The 18,292-nt window shown below is 39.3% G+C and overlaps 1 protein-coding gene across 5 annotated transcripts in view; it reads right to left on the bottom strand.

Annotated features, from left to right (window-relative positions):
- Window positions 1–949: 949 nt before the first annotated feature.
- The window catches only part of PARP4 (poly(ADP-ribose) polymerase family member 4), a 48,630-nt gene continuing 31,287 nt past the window's right edge, over window positions 950–18,292 (bottom strand). For all 5 annotated transcript variants that reach the window (XM_054088305.1, XM_054088337.1, XM_054088322.1 and 2 more), the window contains 12 exons: window positions 17,208–17,395; window positions 15,638–15,737; window positions 14,204–14,374; window positions 13,720–13,800; window positions 11,784–11,864; window positions 10,934–11,029; window positions 10,116–10,265; window positions 7,726–8,415; window positions 6,510–6,611; window positions 4,400–4,502; window positions 2,769–2,901; window positions 950–1,487 (listed from right to left, as the gene is read on the bottom strand). In XM_054088305.1, the coding sequence (XP_053944280.1) occupies window positions 1,316–1,487; window positions 2,769–2,901; window positions 4,400–4,502; window positions 6,510–6,611; window positions 7,726–8,415; window positions 10,116–10,265; window positions 10,934–11,029; window positions 11,784–11,864; window positions 13,720–13,800; window positions 14,204–14,374; window positions 15,638–15,737; window positions 17,208–17,395 (2,067 nt within the window). In that variant the 3' untranslated portion in view covers window positions 950–1,315. The remainder of the gene's footprint in view (window positions 1,488–2,768; window positions 2,902–4,399; window positions 4,503–6,509; window positions 6,612–7,725; window positions 8,416–10,115; window positions 10,266–10,933; window positions 11,030–11,783; window positions 11,865–13,719; window positions 13,801–14,203; window positions 14,375–15,637; window positions 15,738–17,207; window positions 17,396–18,292) is intronic.

Here is an 18,292-nt window from a genome sequence, read left to right as displayed (position 1 = left end):
ACCTGGAATTCTGTATTCAGTTTTGGGCCCCTCGCTACAAGAAGGACGTTGAAGTCCTGGAGCACACTCAGAGAAAGGCAGCGAAGCTGGCGAAGGGGCTGGAGAACAAGGGTTATCTGCAGGAACTGGGGTCGTTTAGCCTGGAGAAAAGGAGGCTGAGGGGAGACCTTGTCGCTGTCTCCAACTGCTTGAAAGGAGGGTGTAGTGAGGTGGGTGCTGGCCTCTTCTCCCAAGGGACAGGTGAGAAAACAAGAGGAAATGGCCTCAAGTTGCACCAGGGGAGATTTATAGAATCATAGAATGGTTTTGGATCTTTAAGGGACCTTAAAGATCACCCAGTTCCAACCCCCCCTGCCTTTAAACACCTCCCACCAGACCAGGCTCGACAATAGGACAAACTTCTTCACGGAAAGGGTTCTCAGGCACTGACAGAGGCTGCCGAGGGAGGTGGTGGAGTCACCACCCCTGGAGGTATTTAAAAGAGGGGTGGATGAAGTGCTTAGGGATATAAATTAGTAGTGGACAGATACGGTTGGACTCGATCTAAAACGTCTCTTCCAACCAAGTGATTCTATGATGGGAGGTGGTCACCAGCAACAAGGGGATCGAAGGGCACGTTCTCACTCTTCACCTTCCCGCCAGTAGACACAGAGCCCGGGTGGGTCTGGCTTGTGCACGCAGAAAAGACAGAGTGTGTGGAATATCCCAGCACCAGGGTAACCTTTGCTTTTGGTTGTGGGGAGCCGCACAAAAAAAGATGTGCATGAACCCTATAGGGTGAGATCCTGTTGGAGTGCGGGGCTTCACTCTAGGGAAAAGAACCTTTTTACAGTTTTTGGTATTTTGCATGTTAAAAGAATGGCCTGTAGGCAAGCACAGGGTTGTTTGTTGTTTTTTTTTTTTTTTTAATGCAACACTCAGTAGGAAAAAAGACAATCTTGTAAGAAAAAGCAAGCAAACCACACTCTGCTTATTTAACTGCGTTTACTAGAGCCGGAGTGTTAGTACATAAATTGTAAAAGAAATCAAAACAAATCTATTATAAAAGTGCTTTCATAATGTGCAATGAACCAGAGAGATTAATATAAAAATTGAAATAGTATTTTTAACAGTTACGGGTAAGTAAAATACTACATATATGTAAAATCAAGACTTATTAACTACAAGACCCTTTATTTCCATACCCTTAAGTCTGTGGCAATTAGAGTTATTATTCAGTAACAAGATCAAATATCTTCAATTTAAACATTTTAGGTGAAACTGCAAGGCAAGCTAACTCTGCTATTATCTTAAAGAATTATGAGATTAAACACTTTTAAGTAGAAAGCAAATCGATGTTAGATGAATTGATACCCAGTATCTTCTTGGTGGCGGAATCCCAGTCTTTCCCGAGTTCAAGGCGATAGCAAATAGATGGAAATTGCCTCTCAACTCTTCTTGCCCACTCTATTGCTTTCTTGATCAACTCGAGAGCCCAGTGAACACCACTGTGTGTAGAAATGAAGTTTTATTACAATAAAATCTTGTAAATCCATCAAAGGAGTATGAAGAAAATAGTACCTTTTAACGATAATTATTTGAAAGAGAAAATTTTCTATAGTACTATGATCCAGCCTGTATAAAATATCATCTAATGCAGAAAACATTGTGTAAAGCACCCTATCTTTTTAGATTCTTCCACATTTGAGTAGACTCAAAACTGTTACTTGCATTTATTTGCACTATTCCCATCACCGCAGTGAAGCACCATGCGTTTCGTAACGGCAAACTTTACTCCTCCTTTGTACATTCACATATATTAGAACTGCTTTCATCCAGCAGTCAAGACAATATTATTTCTGTTCTAGAGAAACAATATTATTTCTGTTCTAGAGAAACTGACTAGAGTAGCCAAAATTATACAACTAATTTTTCCCTCTGTCAAGGAGTTTAAAAAGAGGAATGAAGATTTCCAGGGCCCTCTTGACTGTTTCTTTATCCTGCTCCTACATGCCCTGTAAAGTATGAAGTGTGTAAAGCTTCCCAGTCTGGCACAAGGAATCTCTGGTGGCCGAGGCAATCCAGATTCACTGAAAGCCTATTCTTTCATGCTTCTGTTAAGACCTCTGTCTTTCCTCTATAGCACAAAACTTCCCAGATGATAACTGTTCACTTCTCCCTAAAGAAAGGGACTTTCCAGATGCAGGTACCCTGTATTCATAGAATCATGAAATGGTTTGGGTTGGAAAGGACCTCAAAGATCATCCAGTTCCAACTCCCCTACCATGGGCAGGGACACCTCCCACCAGATCATTTCTTCCTAATATCTGACCTAAATCTTCCCCTTCCAATCTAAAGCCATTCCCTCTCATCCTATCACTCCAGACCCTTGTAAAAAGTCCCTCCCTAGCATTCTTGTAGCCCCCTTCAGGTACTTGGACACCGCTCTGTCTCCCTGGAGCCTTCTCCAGGCTGAACAACCCCAACTCTCTCAGCTTGTCTTCACAGCAGAGGTGCTCCAGCCCTCTGATGACCTTTGTGATTCTAATAAGTATAAAATATCTTTACTTTCTATACTTCTCAGTTTTTGTATCATATTTTGCAAAGTATTCCTTCCTCCATCTGTCCTCTAAAAAGAAACCACGTGCCACCAATGATTACTTCCTTCCATTCCCTTTTCTACAGCCATATAATGTAGTATGATCATTGAAACTCCATGTTGAGATTAATGTATGTTGAGAAGGTTTATATTACCACATTAAATTATAAAAATTGATTTAAAAGCACACCTTGAATTACATGAATCATCTAGTTTCATCAGGGTTTTGAAGACTATCCCTTTCAATGCCTTTGTGCAGCGTATCAACTGTAGCACAAGAAGAGTAGCAATCAGTTGCAGTAGCTTTTCTTTTCCATTGGGGCCTAAGGAAGAAGAAAAGAGAAGCATTATTACTATTTAAATGATTTCCTAACAACAGAGAAAGTAAAAGTACTCCATATCACTTTAAAACATCAGTTTTCCTAATGCTATTTAATTGTTTCACTATATCATCACTGCTATCAAGAATACTCACATCAGTAATTTGACAAACGTGCTCCTAGCCTTCAAATTTAAACTTGGTAATGCTTTGTTGGGATTTCTGCAGTTGTTTCTTCAGTCCCAATCTAATTTGATTTTAATGAATGCAATAATGAGCAACTTGTAAGATTTTTGTCCTTTGATGAAGAACTGAACCCTATAAAGATTTAGAAAAAAAGGAATTGCCTCCCTTCCTCACCCCCGTCCCCAGCCAAGTTTTCTGGTCTGCTGCCTGCAAAGAGAGCTGACAGAGGCAAACAGCAAAGTAGAAAGGCCGAGTGCACACTGAATGCTGCTGACTGTGTGTGGAGAAGAATTGTATAAGCAGAAGGGATTTCTGACACTCTCCTAGGAGATTACTTCCCTTCTTTTTTTGTAGTAGTTATTAACATAGCACATACAGTAACTGAGATAAAAGAACTTCTGTTGCTATTCCAACTATCTCATACCCTCCACACATTTCTCCAGGATATGCTTAGCAAGCTGGTCGATAAGAAGCTCGACATGAGCAGGCAGTGTGCATTTGCAGCCCAGAACACCAACCATATCCTGGGCTGCATCAGAAGAAGCGTGGCCAGCAGGTTAAGGGAAGTGATCCTGCCCCTCTATTCCTCTCTTGTGAGACCTCATCTGAGTATTGTGTCCAGTTCTGGAATCCTCAACGTAAGAAGGATATGGAGCTGTTGGAAAGGGTCCAGAGGAAGGCTACAAAGATGATCAGAGGGCTGGAGCACTTTCGCTACGAGGACAGGCTGAGAGAGTTGGGCCTGTTCAGCCTGGAGAAGAGGAGGCTCAGAGAAGATCTTATAGTGACCTTCCAGTACCTGAAGGGGGCTACAGGAAAGCTGGAGAGGGGCTATTTTTGTAAAGGCTTGTGGGGAATAGGACCAGGGGAAATGAGTATAGACTGGAGAGGGGCAGATTTAGACTAGACTGGACATTAGGAAGAATTTCTTCACCATGAGAGTGATGAGACACTGGCACAGGTTGCCCAGGGAGGTTGTGGCTACCCCATCCCTGGAAGTGTTCAAGGCCAGGTTGGATGGGGCATTGGGCAGCCTGCTTTAGTGGGATGTCCCTGCCCATGGCAGGGGGGTTGGAACTAGATGATCTTTAAGGTCCCTTCCAACCCTAGCTATACTATGATACTATGACACTATATTTTAAGAGAAGTTGAGAAGGAATTATATGGTTAAAATCACACACTTTTGAAAACCTTAAGAGATCCTAAATTCTGAGTATATCTCATTGAGAGTTCTGCTAAGATACACAGTGTCATTACACATATACACAGGAAATATAACACAATGTACTGCTTCTTAATGACAAAAAAATATTTACCAAGTGACTGGATGCCTTTTCTAATGAGAAAATTGTTAATTAAATTATCAACATCAAACTTGAAGATTTTTCCCAACTGTGGACTGAGATTCCAAGAGCCATCCTGTGGAATAAACAAAGATATGGATAAGCCAAAGATTCAGGACACTGAAAATGTACTTGGCAAGAACACAATAGACATCAGAGATTTACTTTATTGTTTAAAAGCTTACACAAACCCTGAAATCAACATATTCAGTTTTGGTGATTCAAATATTAAACTTCAAAACCTTTTGATCTACTATCAAATGTCTTTAACTGACCGGGAACGTTGTCGTTAGCTTACCTTGTAAAACGCCCTTGAGCAGTAAAACCAAAATAATTCCTAGATCACCTCCATAGAAAGGATGCACAATGACAACACCGGCATTTTCAAATTTATTTCAAATTAATGCTTTCTGAAAATTATTTTTAAAAGTGCTATACAAGCATTCCTCTTACTCAAAAGAAACAATAAAGGATCCCTCCCCTCTGCTGAGGATGCAAAGCCTCTATAAATAAATTATTAAGTTTACTATGGATGCCGTTAAATGCAGTATGAACAAAACCAATCCTATTTTATCTGACTTTCCCTGCCAGAAATTGGACAACTCTAATGATTAAAAGTATCTGCCAAACGGTCTGCTGCTCTCAGGTCAGATGGAAGAGAGGCTTTCAACAGGATGTTCAAGCACTTATTCTTCAATATTAAACACTTTTGAGATGCTACCTGTCTTTGCAGCTTTATGTCTTAGAAACTTGCAACTGTAGATACAAATTTACAACCTCTTGTTAAGGTAATTTAAAAGATAATGTATTATTTTAAATGGACAATTAGATTGTAATTATCCAAATTATCTAAAAAGTGAAAATCTGTAGGATATTAAGTATAATTAGTGTAAAAACCCATAAGAAACTTTTCTTTTTAAAATTCACTGACTGGCAATTCTACTGAGAAAGATGAAATCTTGAACCACACTTCAGGAGTAAATTCCCACAAGACTCAGTCTCAAGTCTCTTACTCTAATCTCCAATGTATCCATGTGATATATGGTATGTATGGTATATGGTTCAATGTTTAGACAGAATTCGATAGAAGAATTCTGTCAGAATGATACGAAAAATATGAATCTCATCTTAATGCTGAGGTTAGCTGTACTTTACTGCTTTCACATACAAACTTCATACATAAAATAAAGTAAATTGCGCACAGAATGAAGCAATGCTTTAAAAAAAACAGCAAGAAAGAGTTGTGAGGATGCAAGCATGAGGTAGACCCTGCTGCACAAAGGAACCCAAAGCTGGGGCACCTGGAGGACTTACTGTATCTAGAGTACAATTTTCTGCCAGCAAAAGGCAACTCAATGTACCACCGTGCTGAATGGCCAACCTCTGCTGACAAACAGGCGTCTCCACTGAGGGCATCCCATGGTGTCTTCTTCACTTGGATCAAGCAATACATTTGAAAACCTCCTTCTGTTTATTACTTATAGATATTGACTGTGTGACCCACAATATCTGATTGTTGATACCACCTCACCCCTTCAGTTGGTAGACTTCCCAAACTGGTGATGGGTTATGCAGAACAGGGACTTCTCCTACCACAAGGGTCACACCAAACCAACAAAGCTAAACATTACCTGCTCTGACCCTTACATGCAGGATTTGTGGCCAGTAGGGTCTGACTGCCCAGGGAAAAGTTCCTGCTGCAACATCTCTGTCCAGTCCTCTAAACCCAACAGCTTTTTATTTTCTTGCATCATATGCATTACTTGCACACACTTCTACTTAACTTTCCCTATATGCTTTTATACTTGTCCCAGGAAGTCTCCAGGCTGCAGACTGATGGGAAGGTTTTAGAGGTGTATTAATACCTGTTGGCTCCAATTTTATACTGTTCCTTACAAACCCATTGCTGATTTCCCTGTGAAATCAATAAAGTATAGCAGGAGTGATATCATCATGCACTTGTTAAATCTGTTTATAAATGTATTTTACTTTATCTCAGGACAGGATTAAAGTAAAAATACTTTTTTCGTTCTAACCATATTTTATTTTTAAGTAATGCATGAACAGGCCATGGGTACTGCACCTGATTTTGGAGCGCAAAAACTTCTTTCCAGTTTACAGACATCAACTCAATTCTCTGTGGAATCTTTTCTTCTGCTGTTGTTCTGGAACACCTTGACTGTTCCTGGAGAGGAAAATATTCACCAAGAATCTTATCATCATTATCCATCCAGCTACTAAATCATGATACAAAGTAATTGCATTTAAAAGTTAAGAAAAGCACTCCTCTTTTTAAAAAGAAACCTCCTTTTTTTTTCCTTGAAAAAGGTTCTTTTCTCTGACTTAGCAAAGCATTTGCACAAACATCAGCTACAGCTGTAGAAAGTTCCCGTTTAGCAAAATTACAAGGAATCAAGTAGTTCCAGCATTACTAAGATGTGGTTTCTCTTTTTAATTAAACTATATGCTGTCTTCTGTTATGCTCATTATCATTATACCATCATTTGTATCTTCAAAATGAAAACGAAAACATATTGTTTAAAAAAATACCCTGTTGTACCTTACACTGGGGAAATCCAGAGTAAAATTGGACTCTGGAGATATTATCAACTATTTGTTGGCTATTTGTGCTGTTTCTTAAGCATGATGGATTGCCCACGTAAGGAACAAAAAATAGCATGACTTAGATGTCACCGTGCTCTTTATAAAATCAGTTTATAAAGCAACGAAAACAAAAGAGTTTACAAAATCTTTACCTCAGGACAGGGCTGAAAATAATCTTTCCTCTACTTATATCTTAGTTTTAGGTTATGTACGAAGAGAGGATGGGTACTGCACCTGATTTTTGAGCTCAGGGGTTTCATTCCCAGTTACTGAACAGAACAGAATTCTTTGTGTTTGCACTGAGCAACAAGATTGCTCCTGAATAAACAGAGTAACGTTCATTACAAATCTTCAATCTACCACTATTCCCCATACTACTTCATGATGCAAAGTAATTCCATTTAGAAGTTGCCTATTAAAGCAGTAAGGAACAAGTGACAGAATTCAGAGTGTAAGATTTACCACTTTGAAAAAGAACAACTAAACCCCAACCAAACAAAAAGAATGCATTTCAGGTCTAGATTTCTTGACTTTGAAAGCAGCCTCATTACCAGCCTAACCGTGTTCTTTTTTGGCTGTATGTCAGCAAACCTTGAACATGAACATTCAAGGCACCTTTTGATAGTTGAATGCAGCTTAGATTTCTACATATGTGCAGCATACTGTAAATAAAAGGCTACTGATGGAAGACTTACCATAAGGTCAAAGGCCTCAGGAAATCCTTCTTCAAGAGCTATAACATCACTCCAATGTTCTGCCTTTTGCTTGCGCTTACGCTTTGACAATGCTTTTTTATTATGAGCTTGAGAAACGCCAAATGTGGGAATAACTTGTTCTTCAACATTAGTCTTTTCAGAATTTGTACATATCGGAGAAAGTGAACCAAAAAGTGCCGCACCCTGCGTCGGAGCAGCAAAAGAATAAAAATGATGTTTCAAGTCTCCCACTGCATTTTGAAAAGAACAGCGAAGGAGAGCAGGAGGGGCTGGTTTAGGAACATCCACAGGAACACCTGATTTTGTAAGGGTAGGTGTCTGAAATGATTTCCTTTGAGTCAGAGCCATTACTCCTCCTAACTCCGCATTCGAAGCAACTGATGAGCAAAGCTGAGAAAGACCATGTGGCTTAAGGTCACATGGTGAAGGCAACTTTGCTCCAGAATATCCCTCCTTTGTGCTGTATCCATCAAAACTGGAATTTGATTGGAGACTGCAAGTAGGACTTTCACGTTCAGAAATGTTTACAAAGCCTTGTGCCACATTTTTTTGTGAGATGCTGCTTAGACTAGCAGGAACTTCTTTAGATCGCAATGTTTCGTTTTCAGGTTCATCTTCCTCAAGTAGGAAATCAGGTGGATAATAAAGGCTTGCATCTGAATAACATGCCTGTTTAGAAGGAAAGAAAACAATCCCAGAATTAGTAAGATACTTTCTTCTTTTTAATCAAAATGGTATTTCTTCTTATATTGTGTGCAGGATGATTATATGTTCAAAACAAAAGTAATATATCAGCTAAACAAAATATTTCTTACCCTATTATACTTTACAGTGGGAAAACACAGAGGAAAGTTTGTGACAAAGTATAAGCAGAGAAGTATTTTACATTATTAGGATAAAAATGATGAATAGAGTTGATTATTATGAGCCAAGGAAGTTCCACTGTACTATACTGTTGAACTTACACAAAGAGAAGCATGGATCCTGCTTGTACTGCGGTTCTGGCACCAGCACTAGCTGTGCTCTAGGAGCTGCTGCATACGAGCTAGCAAGCCTGGTCTATGCTGACACCACACACCAAAGCAGATGTTTGGTATTCTTCTGCCTAGGAAGCCTTGAGCCAAAGGATTAAGAAAAAGGCTTTATGTGAATTGACCTAAGTTGAATTGACCCCTAGACGCTGTTCTAAATAGCTCGCAATCTTAATGCATTACAGACTACAGGCTGAGATAATGCTCTCGAGTTTTATTAAATGCACATCACAGTCATGCACAACATAATTTAATAGAGAAATAATGATTTTCTTGAGTTCCCTATACAATTTGGAGATGTAAAGCTTTAATTTGTTAAGACTTCAAGGACTGACAGAATCATACCTCCTGGCTAAGTGATGCAGGCATCTCTTGTAGTTTCCAAAGTCAACAGCGCTACCATATTCATAGAATAGTATGGGTTGGAAGGGACCATAAAGATCATCCACTTCCAACCCCCCTGCCATGGGCAGGGACACCTCCCACCAGACCAGGCTGCCCAAGGCCCCATCCAACCTGGCCTTGAACATCTCCAGGGATGGGGCAGCCACAACTTCCCTGGGCAACCTGTGCCAGAGCCTCACTACCCTCATTGTGAAGAAATTCTTCCTTATGTCCAGTCTAAATCTGCCCCTCTGCAGTTTATACCTGTTGCCTCTCTTCCTATCACTACAAGCCTTTCTGAACAGTCCATCCCCAGCTTTCTTGTAGGCCTTCCCCTCATCCCAGAGATTGTCCCACTGCGTGCTAGGAATATGTTCTCTTCTTCCAGTCATGCCTATCCGCACTCCCTGTAGTATCCCTGCTTTGGCTGAACCTGTCTGCTAGTGGTAAATAACTCGATTTTCCTTGAAACTACACCCCCCCGTTCTAGCCCCTCAACATTTTCTTATAGTTGAGTTTAAGGCTTCCTCTACACTAGCGGAGGTTGTGGAGAGGAGGGAGCTGGCCTTTTCTCCAAGTGACAGGGGACAGGACAAGGGGGAATGGCCTCAAGCTCTGCCAGGGGAGGTTCAAGCTGGACATCAGGAGAAAATTTTTCACGGAAGGGGTCATTGGGCACTGGCAGAGGCTGCCCAGGGAGGTGGTTGAGTCACCTTCCCTGGAGGTATTTAAGGGATGGGTGGATGAGGTGCTGAGAGGCATGGTTTAGGGATTGTTAGGAACGGTTGGACTCAATGATCCAGAGGGTCCTTTCCAACCTAGTGATCCTATGATCCTATGATATTGAAGAGATTTCATGAACAATTTCTATATGGTTACACATACAATACAGTGTCACAACTCGATAATATACCACAAATGTTAGCAATAGGAATATATAATAAATGTAGTTACCATGGTACCATAGGCAAGGTCTTTTGAAAATAAGCTGCCAGATTCCACTGACTTTCCATCCCAGTCCATGTAAGGTAAAAAATCTACATCTTCTTGAGCAATAATTTCCAGGATGTTTGGAGCATCATCAGCAGATGTTTCATCAGCATCCTAAATTAAAATGCATCACAGTTATGAATATGAAAATTCTCTGGCATGATAGAGAGCACATTGTTCTTTGAGAGTTTGAGATGTGTTGAAAATGGGGAAGAAGCAGATAATGCAGTACGTTAAAAATACCCAGTGCACAGAATCACAGAATGGTTTGGATTGGCTGGGAGCTTACAGATCATCCACTTCCAACTCCCCTGCCATAGGCAGGCACACCTCTCACCAGACCAGGCTGCTCAAGGCCCCATCCAACCTGGCCTTGAACACCTCCAGGGATGGGGCAGCCACAGGTTGCCCAGGGAAGCTGTGCCAGTGCCTCACTAGCCACATTGCGAAGATTTTCTTCCTAATGTCTAATCTACATCTTCCTCCTTCCAATTTCAAGCCATTCCCTCCCACCCTATCACTCTATGCCCTTGTAAAATGCACATCTTAACAAACTTGGACTGTAAAGTAAGAACAAGAAATAGAAGAGATAAAAAGGAAAATAACTTGCAGTATTGCAGAAGAAACTAAACAATGTCAAAAGTACTAATTTTAGCTCTATTGTAAAAGAATAATCATTGTTCAGCAAAAGGAAGACCGGTTTTGAGATGAATACAGTTACAGAATTTATAGTCTTTTGACAGAGAAGCTAGTAGGAACAAGATACTATATAGAAAACATACCCTTTTCTCAACTGCAACGAAGCTGGTAAACTGGCTTATAACGGAGTTCTCCAAGCTGAGGTGAATAATCATGTTTTTCAAGATTTGTTTCTTCATCTGGATTGTTAAATATTAATGAATGGAACAGACAGAAAAAATACAATTAGCTACAAGAAACATTGATGTAAAAACTGACCTATAAACACATTTGTGTGCTCCAAACAGTGACATGTAAAAGGAAGAGCTTGTGAATTTACTGGCTTACAACTGTCTACTCTTTTCTAACCTTCTCTACTCCCTCACTCAGCTTTGGGCAGGGGTATGCATTTCCTCTAGTGAGACTTCTTTTGGTTCTAGTCTTCTTCTAATGTAAGAAGCAGCTGTATTTTATAAGAAGAATTGCTCTGAAGTCACAAATAAGCCAAGATGGCAATATGTTAAGTTTTTAACTAGCTAAAAACTTAATTTTTTAACAGAGATCATCAGATCCTTAAGTCTCTATCTGTATAACATAGGTCATTTCCTTCCATCACATCCTATACAAAAGCTATAAACTTTTACTGAACTAATTGTATGTCACAGGAAATGAAGAATCAGCAATAGCCTATGATGACAGGTTCTAGATTAGGAAAAATATGCACACATTGTGCCAACAGAAGACATTCTTACAGTGGGGAAGAAGGGACTGTCCTAAAATTTTTCAGAATTGTATCTGAGAGGATAGTGCTACATGGGGACTTCAACCTTAAAATTATATTTGAATTGTAACCTTCTAGTTATGTTTAACAAAGCAAGAAAATCTTCTCTAGTCCAGTGAAATGTTTGCTGTTTAGCATTTTAGATGTACAATTTTTAATTCAGATTATCAAACCTCATGTTCTGTTTCATTCTCATGAAGAATCCCGTCTTCGTAGTCACTAATGAAAGCTCTTGCTGCGAGTTTGTGCAGCACCTAGAAAGAAAACCAAACTGATAAGAGTAATTATATTTATCTTTTAATTCTTCCTTTCATGTATGAGGTCCAGCTGCAGGCAATTAGCTTTCATATTTACACAGAATCCCATTCTCTAAGGAACGGACAAGCTCATTTCCACTGAAAAGCAATCACAACCTGCACCTGAGGTACATTTGATTTCATTTAATTTCAGCAAACTAAAAACTTGTGCACATTCTCTCTAGGGTGAGGAAAAAAAAAAAGCAGGCACGTGAACAAACAGAAAAACTCCACCACACAATTAATCCCATCTTGAACCGGCTAACTAAAACAGGGAGGAAGTAAACCCCTTCTGGACATACACGTTTTTCTTCAGTGACTATAAACAGAGCCTGCACAAACTTCCTCAGACTTAACCAACAATATCTGCACAGGAGAAGTGAGGTAAATTAATCCTGTCTATAAAGCAAACATAATTTGGGGAAAATGTAAAGTGAGTCTAGAATGTTTAGCTTAAAAAAACTCATTAGGTCTACCGTAAACAAGTCATTTCTGACCTGAGGGGCTGAACGTAGAAAGTACAACTACTAAACTCAGCTAACTAGAAACTACTTTTTTACCTATGAAAGACTGATTTATTTTTAAAAAAATGACCCAATTGGGGCATCTTCAATATGTTAAAGCTAACAATGAGAGGGAGCTCTGTGAGGGCAATGTGGTAAAGTCCAGCTGTATTCCAGTTGCAATTGCCAAAACATTTCCAGTGGCTCATTTTGGAAGGATATGGTAGATACCAGAGAGCCACTTCTGAAGAAAAGCTATTTCTTGAGGAAATAGCTATTTTTTTGAGCTAAGGTAAACTGGCAAAAGAAACAGGCAGGAATTCTCAGAGTTCATCTAAAGCATCAAGAATTAATACTTTTTAAAATGTTGAACCTGCTTTTTATCATTTTGCCATTTCAGTTCATACCTTTCAAAACTTCCTCTTTTTTTTTTAACTGCATCTGGAATTGGTAGTACAGGTATTTTCTAAAAGCAAAAATTCATTATGGCAAGCAAATACATTGCTTCTGCTTGACAATTTTCTTTGCCTGTAGAAGAGCATGTTCCTGGAAACCAGCTGTCCTTATGGAAACCAAAACAACTAAAATGTCCGTGAAAACCAAGCCATGCTAGCAGTTTTCAAAGTAGATTACACTGAATAGGGAACAAAATAATTTCTATTTGAAAACAAATTATCTTCCCTTAGTGGGGAAGGGGTGAAAGCCATATAAAAATTATTACTAAGAGTTGACTATTAATTTGATTTTTCAAGTGTAGACTACCCGTTAAGATATAATAAATGGGGTTTTTTTGCTTGTTTTGCTTTTCAAAATGGTGGTCGTGCTTTCCTTTGCATAAAAGACTTCTCACTTCATTGATACTGAAGCAGAGGAAAAGCTTGTAACGCTTTACTGTCTCTTTTTTCCATACATTTCTAGAGATGACAGACTAGTGATGAGATATTCCACAGAGCAACAGTTTACAAGGTGAAAATACTACAGCAGCTTCTTCACAGAGGTCACCTGGAGAAAAGCCACCCCAAAGAGGCTGCCAAAAGAAAAAGCAGCACTTCCTGTTCTGAGAAGCTTAAGTTTGTGTTAGATAACACAGATAAAGGTGACACTTATAGATAAAACAGTTTCCCTTTAAAAGTCTGAAAACTGAAGGTCTGTCTTAAGACATCAGAAGTAAAAATAAAAGTGTAAGAACTGCTGAAAAAAGGGGGTTCAGTTCCTTCAAAAGAGCATAAAGCAGTACGCAGTTGTTTACAGCAGCTTGTCTCAGTATGGCATGTACTGTTGGCCAAACAGTACATGTTGGCTAAACTCACTGTTCCTGTTGTCTTCTGTAGTTCAGTAGTAGACACCACAGTCTGTAGTTCTTGGTCATTTATTATTGCTTTTAGGGTGGCCTAAAAGGAAAAAAATATAATACTGTTTCCTTCTCTCTCATGCTCTGTTACCAGCACACAAAACGCTGTTCTGTCTCCCAAACATAACTCGAATCTGTAAATCTTTAGATGTCTGGGTTTATAAGTATTTCCCCTTACGACAAGGGGAAGGAGTCACAAGTAAAGGAATCCTGTATTTATCAAAGCACAATGATAGGACATTATATTAGTTTTCAACTTTTTCCTCTCTACTTCTTAGAGGAAACACTATAAACAATTAAATAGTAACTTAATCATATTTAGCAATGAAACAGAAGCTAGGTGCATACTGCACAGAGGATTTAAAATACAATATAATATTTCCTTTGTGATTGATTTACGTATTAATTTCTATCCAGTAGTGCACTCACATTCCAGTCTTTACCTGAGTACAGTGAGGGATGAATCCATAGACAAGAAGTCTCTCATTGTTAAATAAAGACTGTATTTGAGCTGGAGCCTGCATTGGCTCTGGTGCACCTGTATTAAACTGTTGCCATTTAATAGAAACTGAACTGCATTCTGGAGAAGATATTCTAGATACCTGACTCTGTATCTGTGTAAAGAAGCACAAAAAATTAGCTCTTTTTGTTAGCACATTTCAAAAGAAAACATCATCTCTCAACAGAAAATAACATTTCCCAGGTGAAAGGAACTAGTTCCTTTTTTTTTTTTAAAAAAAAACAACTAAAAGAAGCCACATACTATTACTGTTAAAAATAAGTCTAATGTTTGGAGGCAATAAGGAGAATCACTCAGCTATTATTGTACTGGCTTTGGAATAATGAGACTTCTTTTAAGTAAAAGCTGAAACTTGAGAGCAAAGTTTCTGTCCATCAGGGCTGCCAAACAGGCTAGGGAACACAGCCTGCTACGCTTAGCACCATCTCAGACATGTGAACTCTGAGATATGTGAACAATTTGGCACATCTCCATCATCTGCTCCAGATAGTTCTGCATGCACCACTCATGACAGCCAGAATAACAGGAGGAGAACACGCAAAAGTGTCCAAGATACCAGCCTTGCTGCAGCACCTTCTCTACCGCCACTGTTCCAGGCACAGATTCAAGGCACAAGACAATGCTGTAGATGCATAACTGTAAGGGGAAGCTGAAAAACACTGGATGTGGGGGCCTAGATTGCTTGATACTTCTAGATGCACCAACAGTTAAGAGTTACACAATACAAGTGGGACAGGTCTAATCACTATAGCAAAGACAATGTAGCTATACCATGACTTGTAACAGAAGCAAATCCATGTTTTATGCATTCAGGGACAATTCTTTATATAGCTTGACACTTTTTAAACTCTTCCCAAGTTGGTGAGATTGTGCTTAGCAAGAAAAGTACAGAGGCTCTCCAAAAGAATAGAAAAAGTAAAATAAGTCATGTCTCCCCTTTATGCATTCAGTGACCAACCTGAGTGAGAAGGTGGGGTGACAAATTCCTTCTCTTGTCAAAGAACTGAGAATTGTCTACAGCTCTCATATCCCTTCCTACAGCACCTGCATTCCGACTGAAAATAAGGTGTCTTTGATCCCACTGAAAATAGGCACTTTTGTAATACTCAAGCTAAATACTTCTCTTTCTCACTTACTATCTATTTATACTTAAAACAAAAGAAGGATTAGTAGACAAGCACCTCTCTTTCTACCTTCTATCAAATGTTTCTTGAACTATCTTATTGTAATAGCAAAGCCATGTGATCTCTTGAAAAGCAGTAATTTCCAATTTGAGATAACGAAGATATGCAGTATCAGATATTGATATATCACACAATGAGCACATATTCAATATAGTCAAGATTTATAAATGTACCTTTGTCTCCCAGTTGTACTTTGATTTTGGGTCAAAGTATTCAAATGCTCCAGCACCATAATGGGACAACGATCTCAGCATGTGTCGATTTGCTGTGGAACTAACAAGTAATTATTATTTATGTAATTATTCAATTAAATTGTTCATCTGATAATATTTCCAAGTATTTGTGTTTTAATTAGTATTGCAGGCTTTTTTGTATCTGAATTTTCAAAATTCTATCCCCGTTTCAGGACAGATCAACTGAAAGCAATGGAGACAATGAATGTGCTGCCATATTAGAGATTTCCTAACATTATTTGAGGACGTTACAGGGTGCACAAGCTTTTACATGTCACAGTGCAGAGCTGTGCAGAGAAATTAACCTAGGTTCAAACACCAATAAGATGACATCGAAATGATCCTGATCTTGAACTTATTAACCTCAATCTCAACAGAGCCATTTAGCACGGACACAGCTATTTTACAGCAGAGTCAGCTAGGGAATGTTACTATCTTAACAACATGGGTATAACCAATACGGTAACACTTATTAGAAGAGCACTGGGATGTCTGGTACGTGGCCTGAAGGGTGTTTTGCCCAGTGTTGGGAGTGGAACCACAACAGCAAGATCTGGGGAAAGTTGTGGGAGCTATGGTGAAGGTGTCATGAAAAAAACAGTCCTAGAAAACATGACCCTCACCACAGGTCTTTATTTTGATGTTTCCTTGCCTACACAACCAAGCAAAACTTTACTTCAGTCTCCACCCTTCAACATCACCAACAGAAATGGATATGAAGCTTTAACAGCTGTAGACACCCACGAACAAGGTCTGCACGGAGAAACTGTACCAGCAGCACCCAGTGGGTACTGTATAAAGAAATAATAAGTACTCATAGTGGGTGACTCTCTGTTAAAGGGCCCTGGGGCACCCATCTGCTGACCTGACAGGGAGTCAGGAGGGGTATGCTGCAATGCTCATGCTCATCTGGAGTATTCTGTCCAGTTCTGGGCTCCCCAGTTCAAGAAAGACAAGGAACTACTGGAGAGAGTTCAGTGGAGGGCCATGAAGATGATTAGGTGACTAGAGCACCTCTCTTGCAAGGAAAGGCTGAGATTCCTAGGTCTGTTTAGCCTGGAGAAGCGAAGACTGAGAAGGGACCTTATCAATGCTTATAAATATTTAAAGGACAGATGTCAGGAGGGTGGAGCCAGACTCTTTGCACTGGTGCCCAGCAACAGGACAAGAAGTAACAGGCACAAATTAGAAGTTCCACCTGAACATGAGGAAAAACTTTACTGTGACAGTGACAGAGCACTGGAACAGGCTGCCCAGGCAGGTGTGTGAAGACTCTTTCTCTGGAGATATTAAAAACCTGCCTGGATGCATTCCTGTTCAACCTGCCATAGGTGAACATGCTTTCCATTATTAAAGGCAGGCAAACATTTCTGTATTTAATTTAAACATACATCTGTATGTAAGACAGTACACTTGGGTGTCTGACTGTTCTCAGCTTATTAATCTCTCACTTTGAATAAATGATTAGTGATTATAAACAAATGCAATTGCTAGCTATCTTTGTACTTACCCAACACCACATGTAAATAACCTTGTATGTTGGACATTATCTTTCACGATCTGGAAGGTCATGCTCTCATTCTGAATGTGTCCATCTGATATAAGGACAATGTTACGGTGTCCTTGAGAAGGAGATAGCAGACTTAAATAACGTAATGTCTTCCATAAATCGGTGCTTCCTAATGTCGCGGTAGCAGACTGAGAAGTAAAGTATTACAATTTTAGTTTGAATTTAATTATTTTTCTTAAAATAACATCCAATGTATAATTTAATCTTTATTTTGTTATACAGGACTCCTGGTTTCAAAAAAAAAATAATTCTTAAGTTTTATTTGTTCTTCTGTTATTGCTATAAAAGACAGAGCTGAAGGCCTGTCTAGTCCTATATGCTCTCTGGCTTAGGCAAAAGGCATAGGCAAAATACGATAGATAAGAAAGATGGTAAATTATACTCCTAGATTGTTTTCAGAGCTTTCAGTAAACAGTGTTTTGTGGACTTCTTGAACTTGAATTTTCATCCAGATTACTGCATCTAGAAGCTATTTACAGCTCTTACTTTTAATGTGCCTTCTGAACTGAATTACAGTTTAGCCTCAACATTAAGCGTGACAAGAAGTTCCGCTATTTATTTTGCACAAAAAGGACGGTCTGGCTTTTGTTTTAAATCTGCTGATTGATCATTTTGCTGAGTGTCTTATGATCCTTAAGAGGTGAGGGACAGCAAATAACCATCCCTACTCTGCTTTTCCTCTGTTTATCCTGGTAAAGAGATTATGGTGTAAGGATACAATAGAGGCTAAAATAAATCAGGACAAGCCCTTTCCTTGTATAGCAGCCTTCCATATATCTGGCCATCTACGTTTGCTGTATCCCTAGCACTTCAATTTGAGATGGAGTGACCAGAAGCACATCCAGTGTTCAAGATGGTACAGCAATATAGATTTACACAGCTACCAAGCGTTTACCTTTTTGCTGCTGAACATTGCACTATCATTTAAAGACTATTCACAATGACTCCTGTATCTCTTTTCTGGGTTAAACCCCAACATCATACAGGTATAGTTAGTGGCATTTTTCCCTTTGTGTTACTCTGCA

The sequence above is a fragment of the Cuculus canorus genome, chromosome 1, assembly GCF_017976375.1.
Source record: "Cuculus canorus isolate bCucCan1 chromosome 1, bCucCan1.pri, whole genome shotgun sequence".
NCBI lineage: Eukaryota > Metazoa > Chordata > Aves > Cuculiformes > Cuculidae > Cuculus > Cuculus canorus.
The sequence above is the reverse complement of the archived record's forward strand: the minus strand, read 5'-3'. Positions and strand labels throughout refer to the sequence as shown.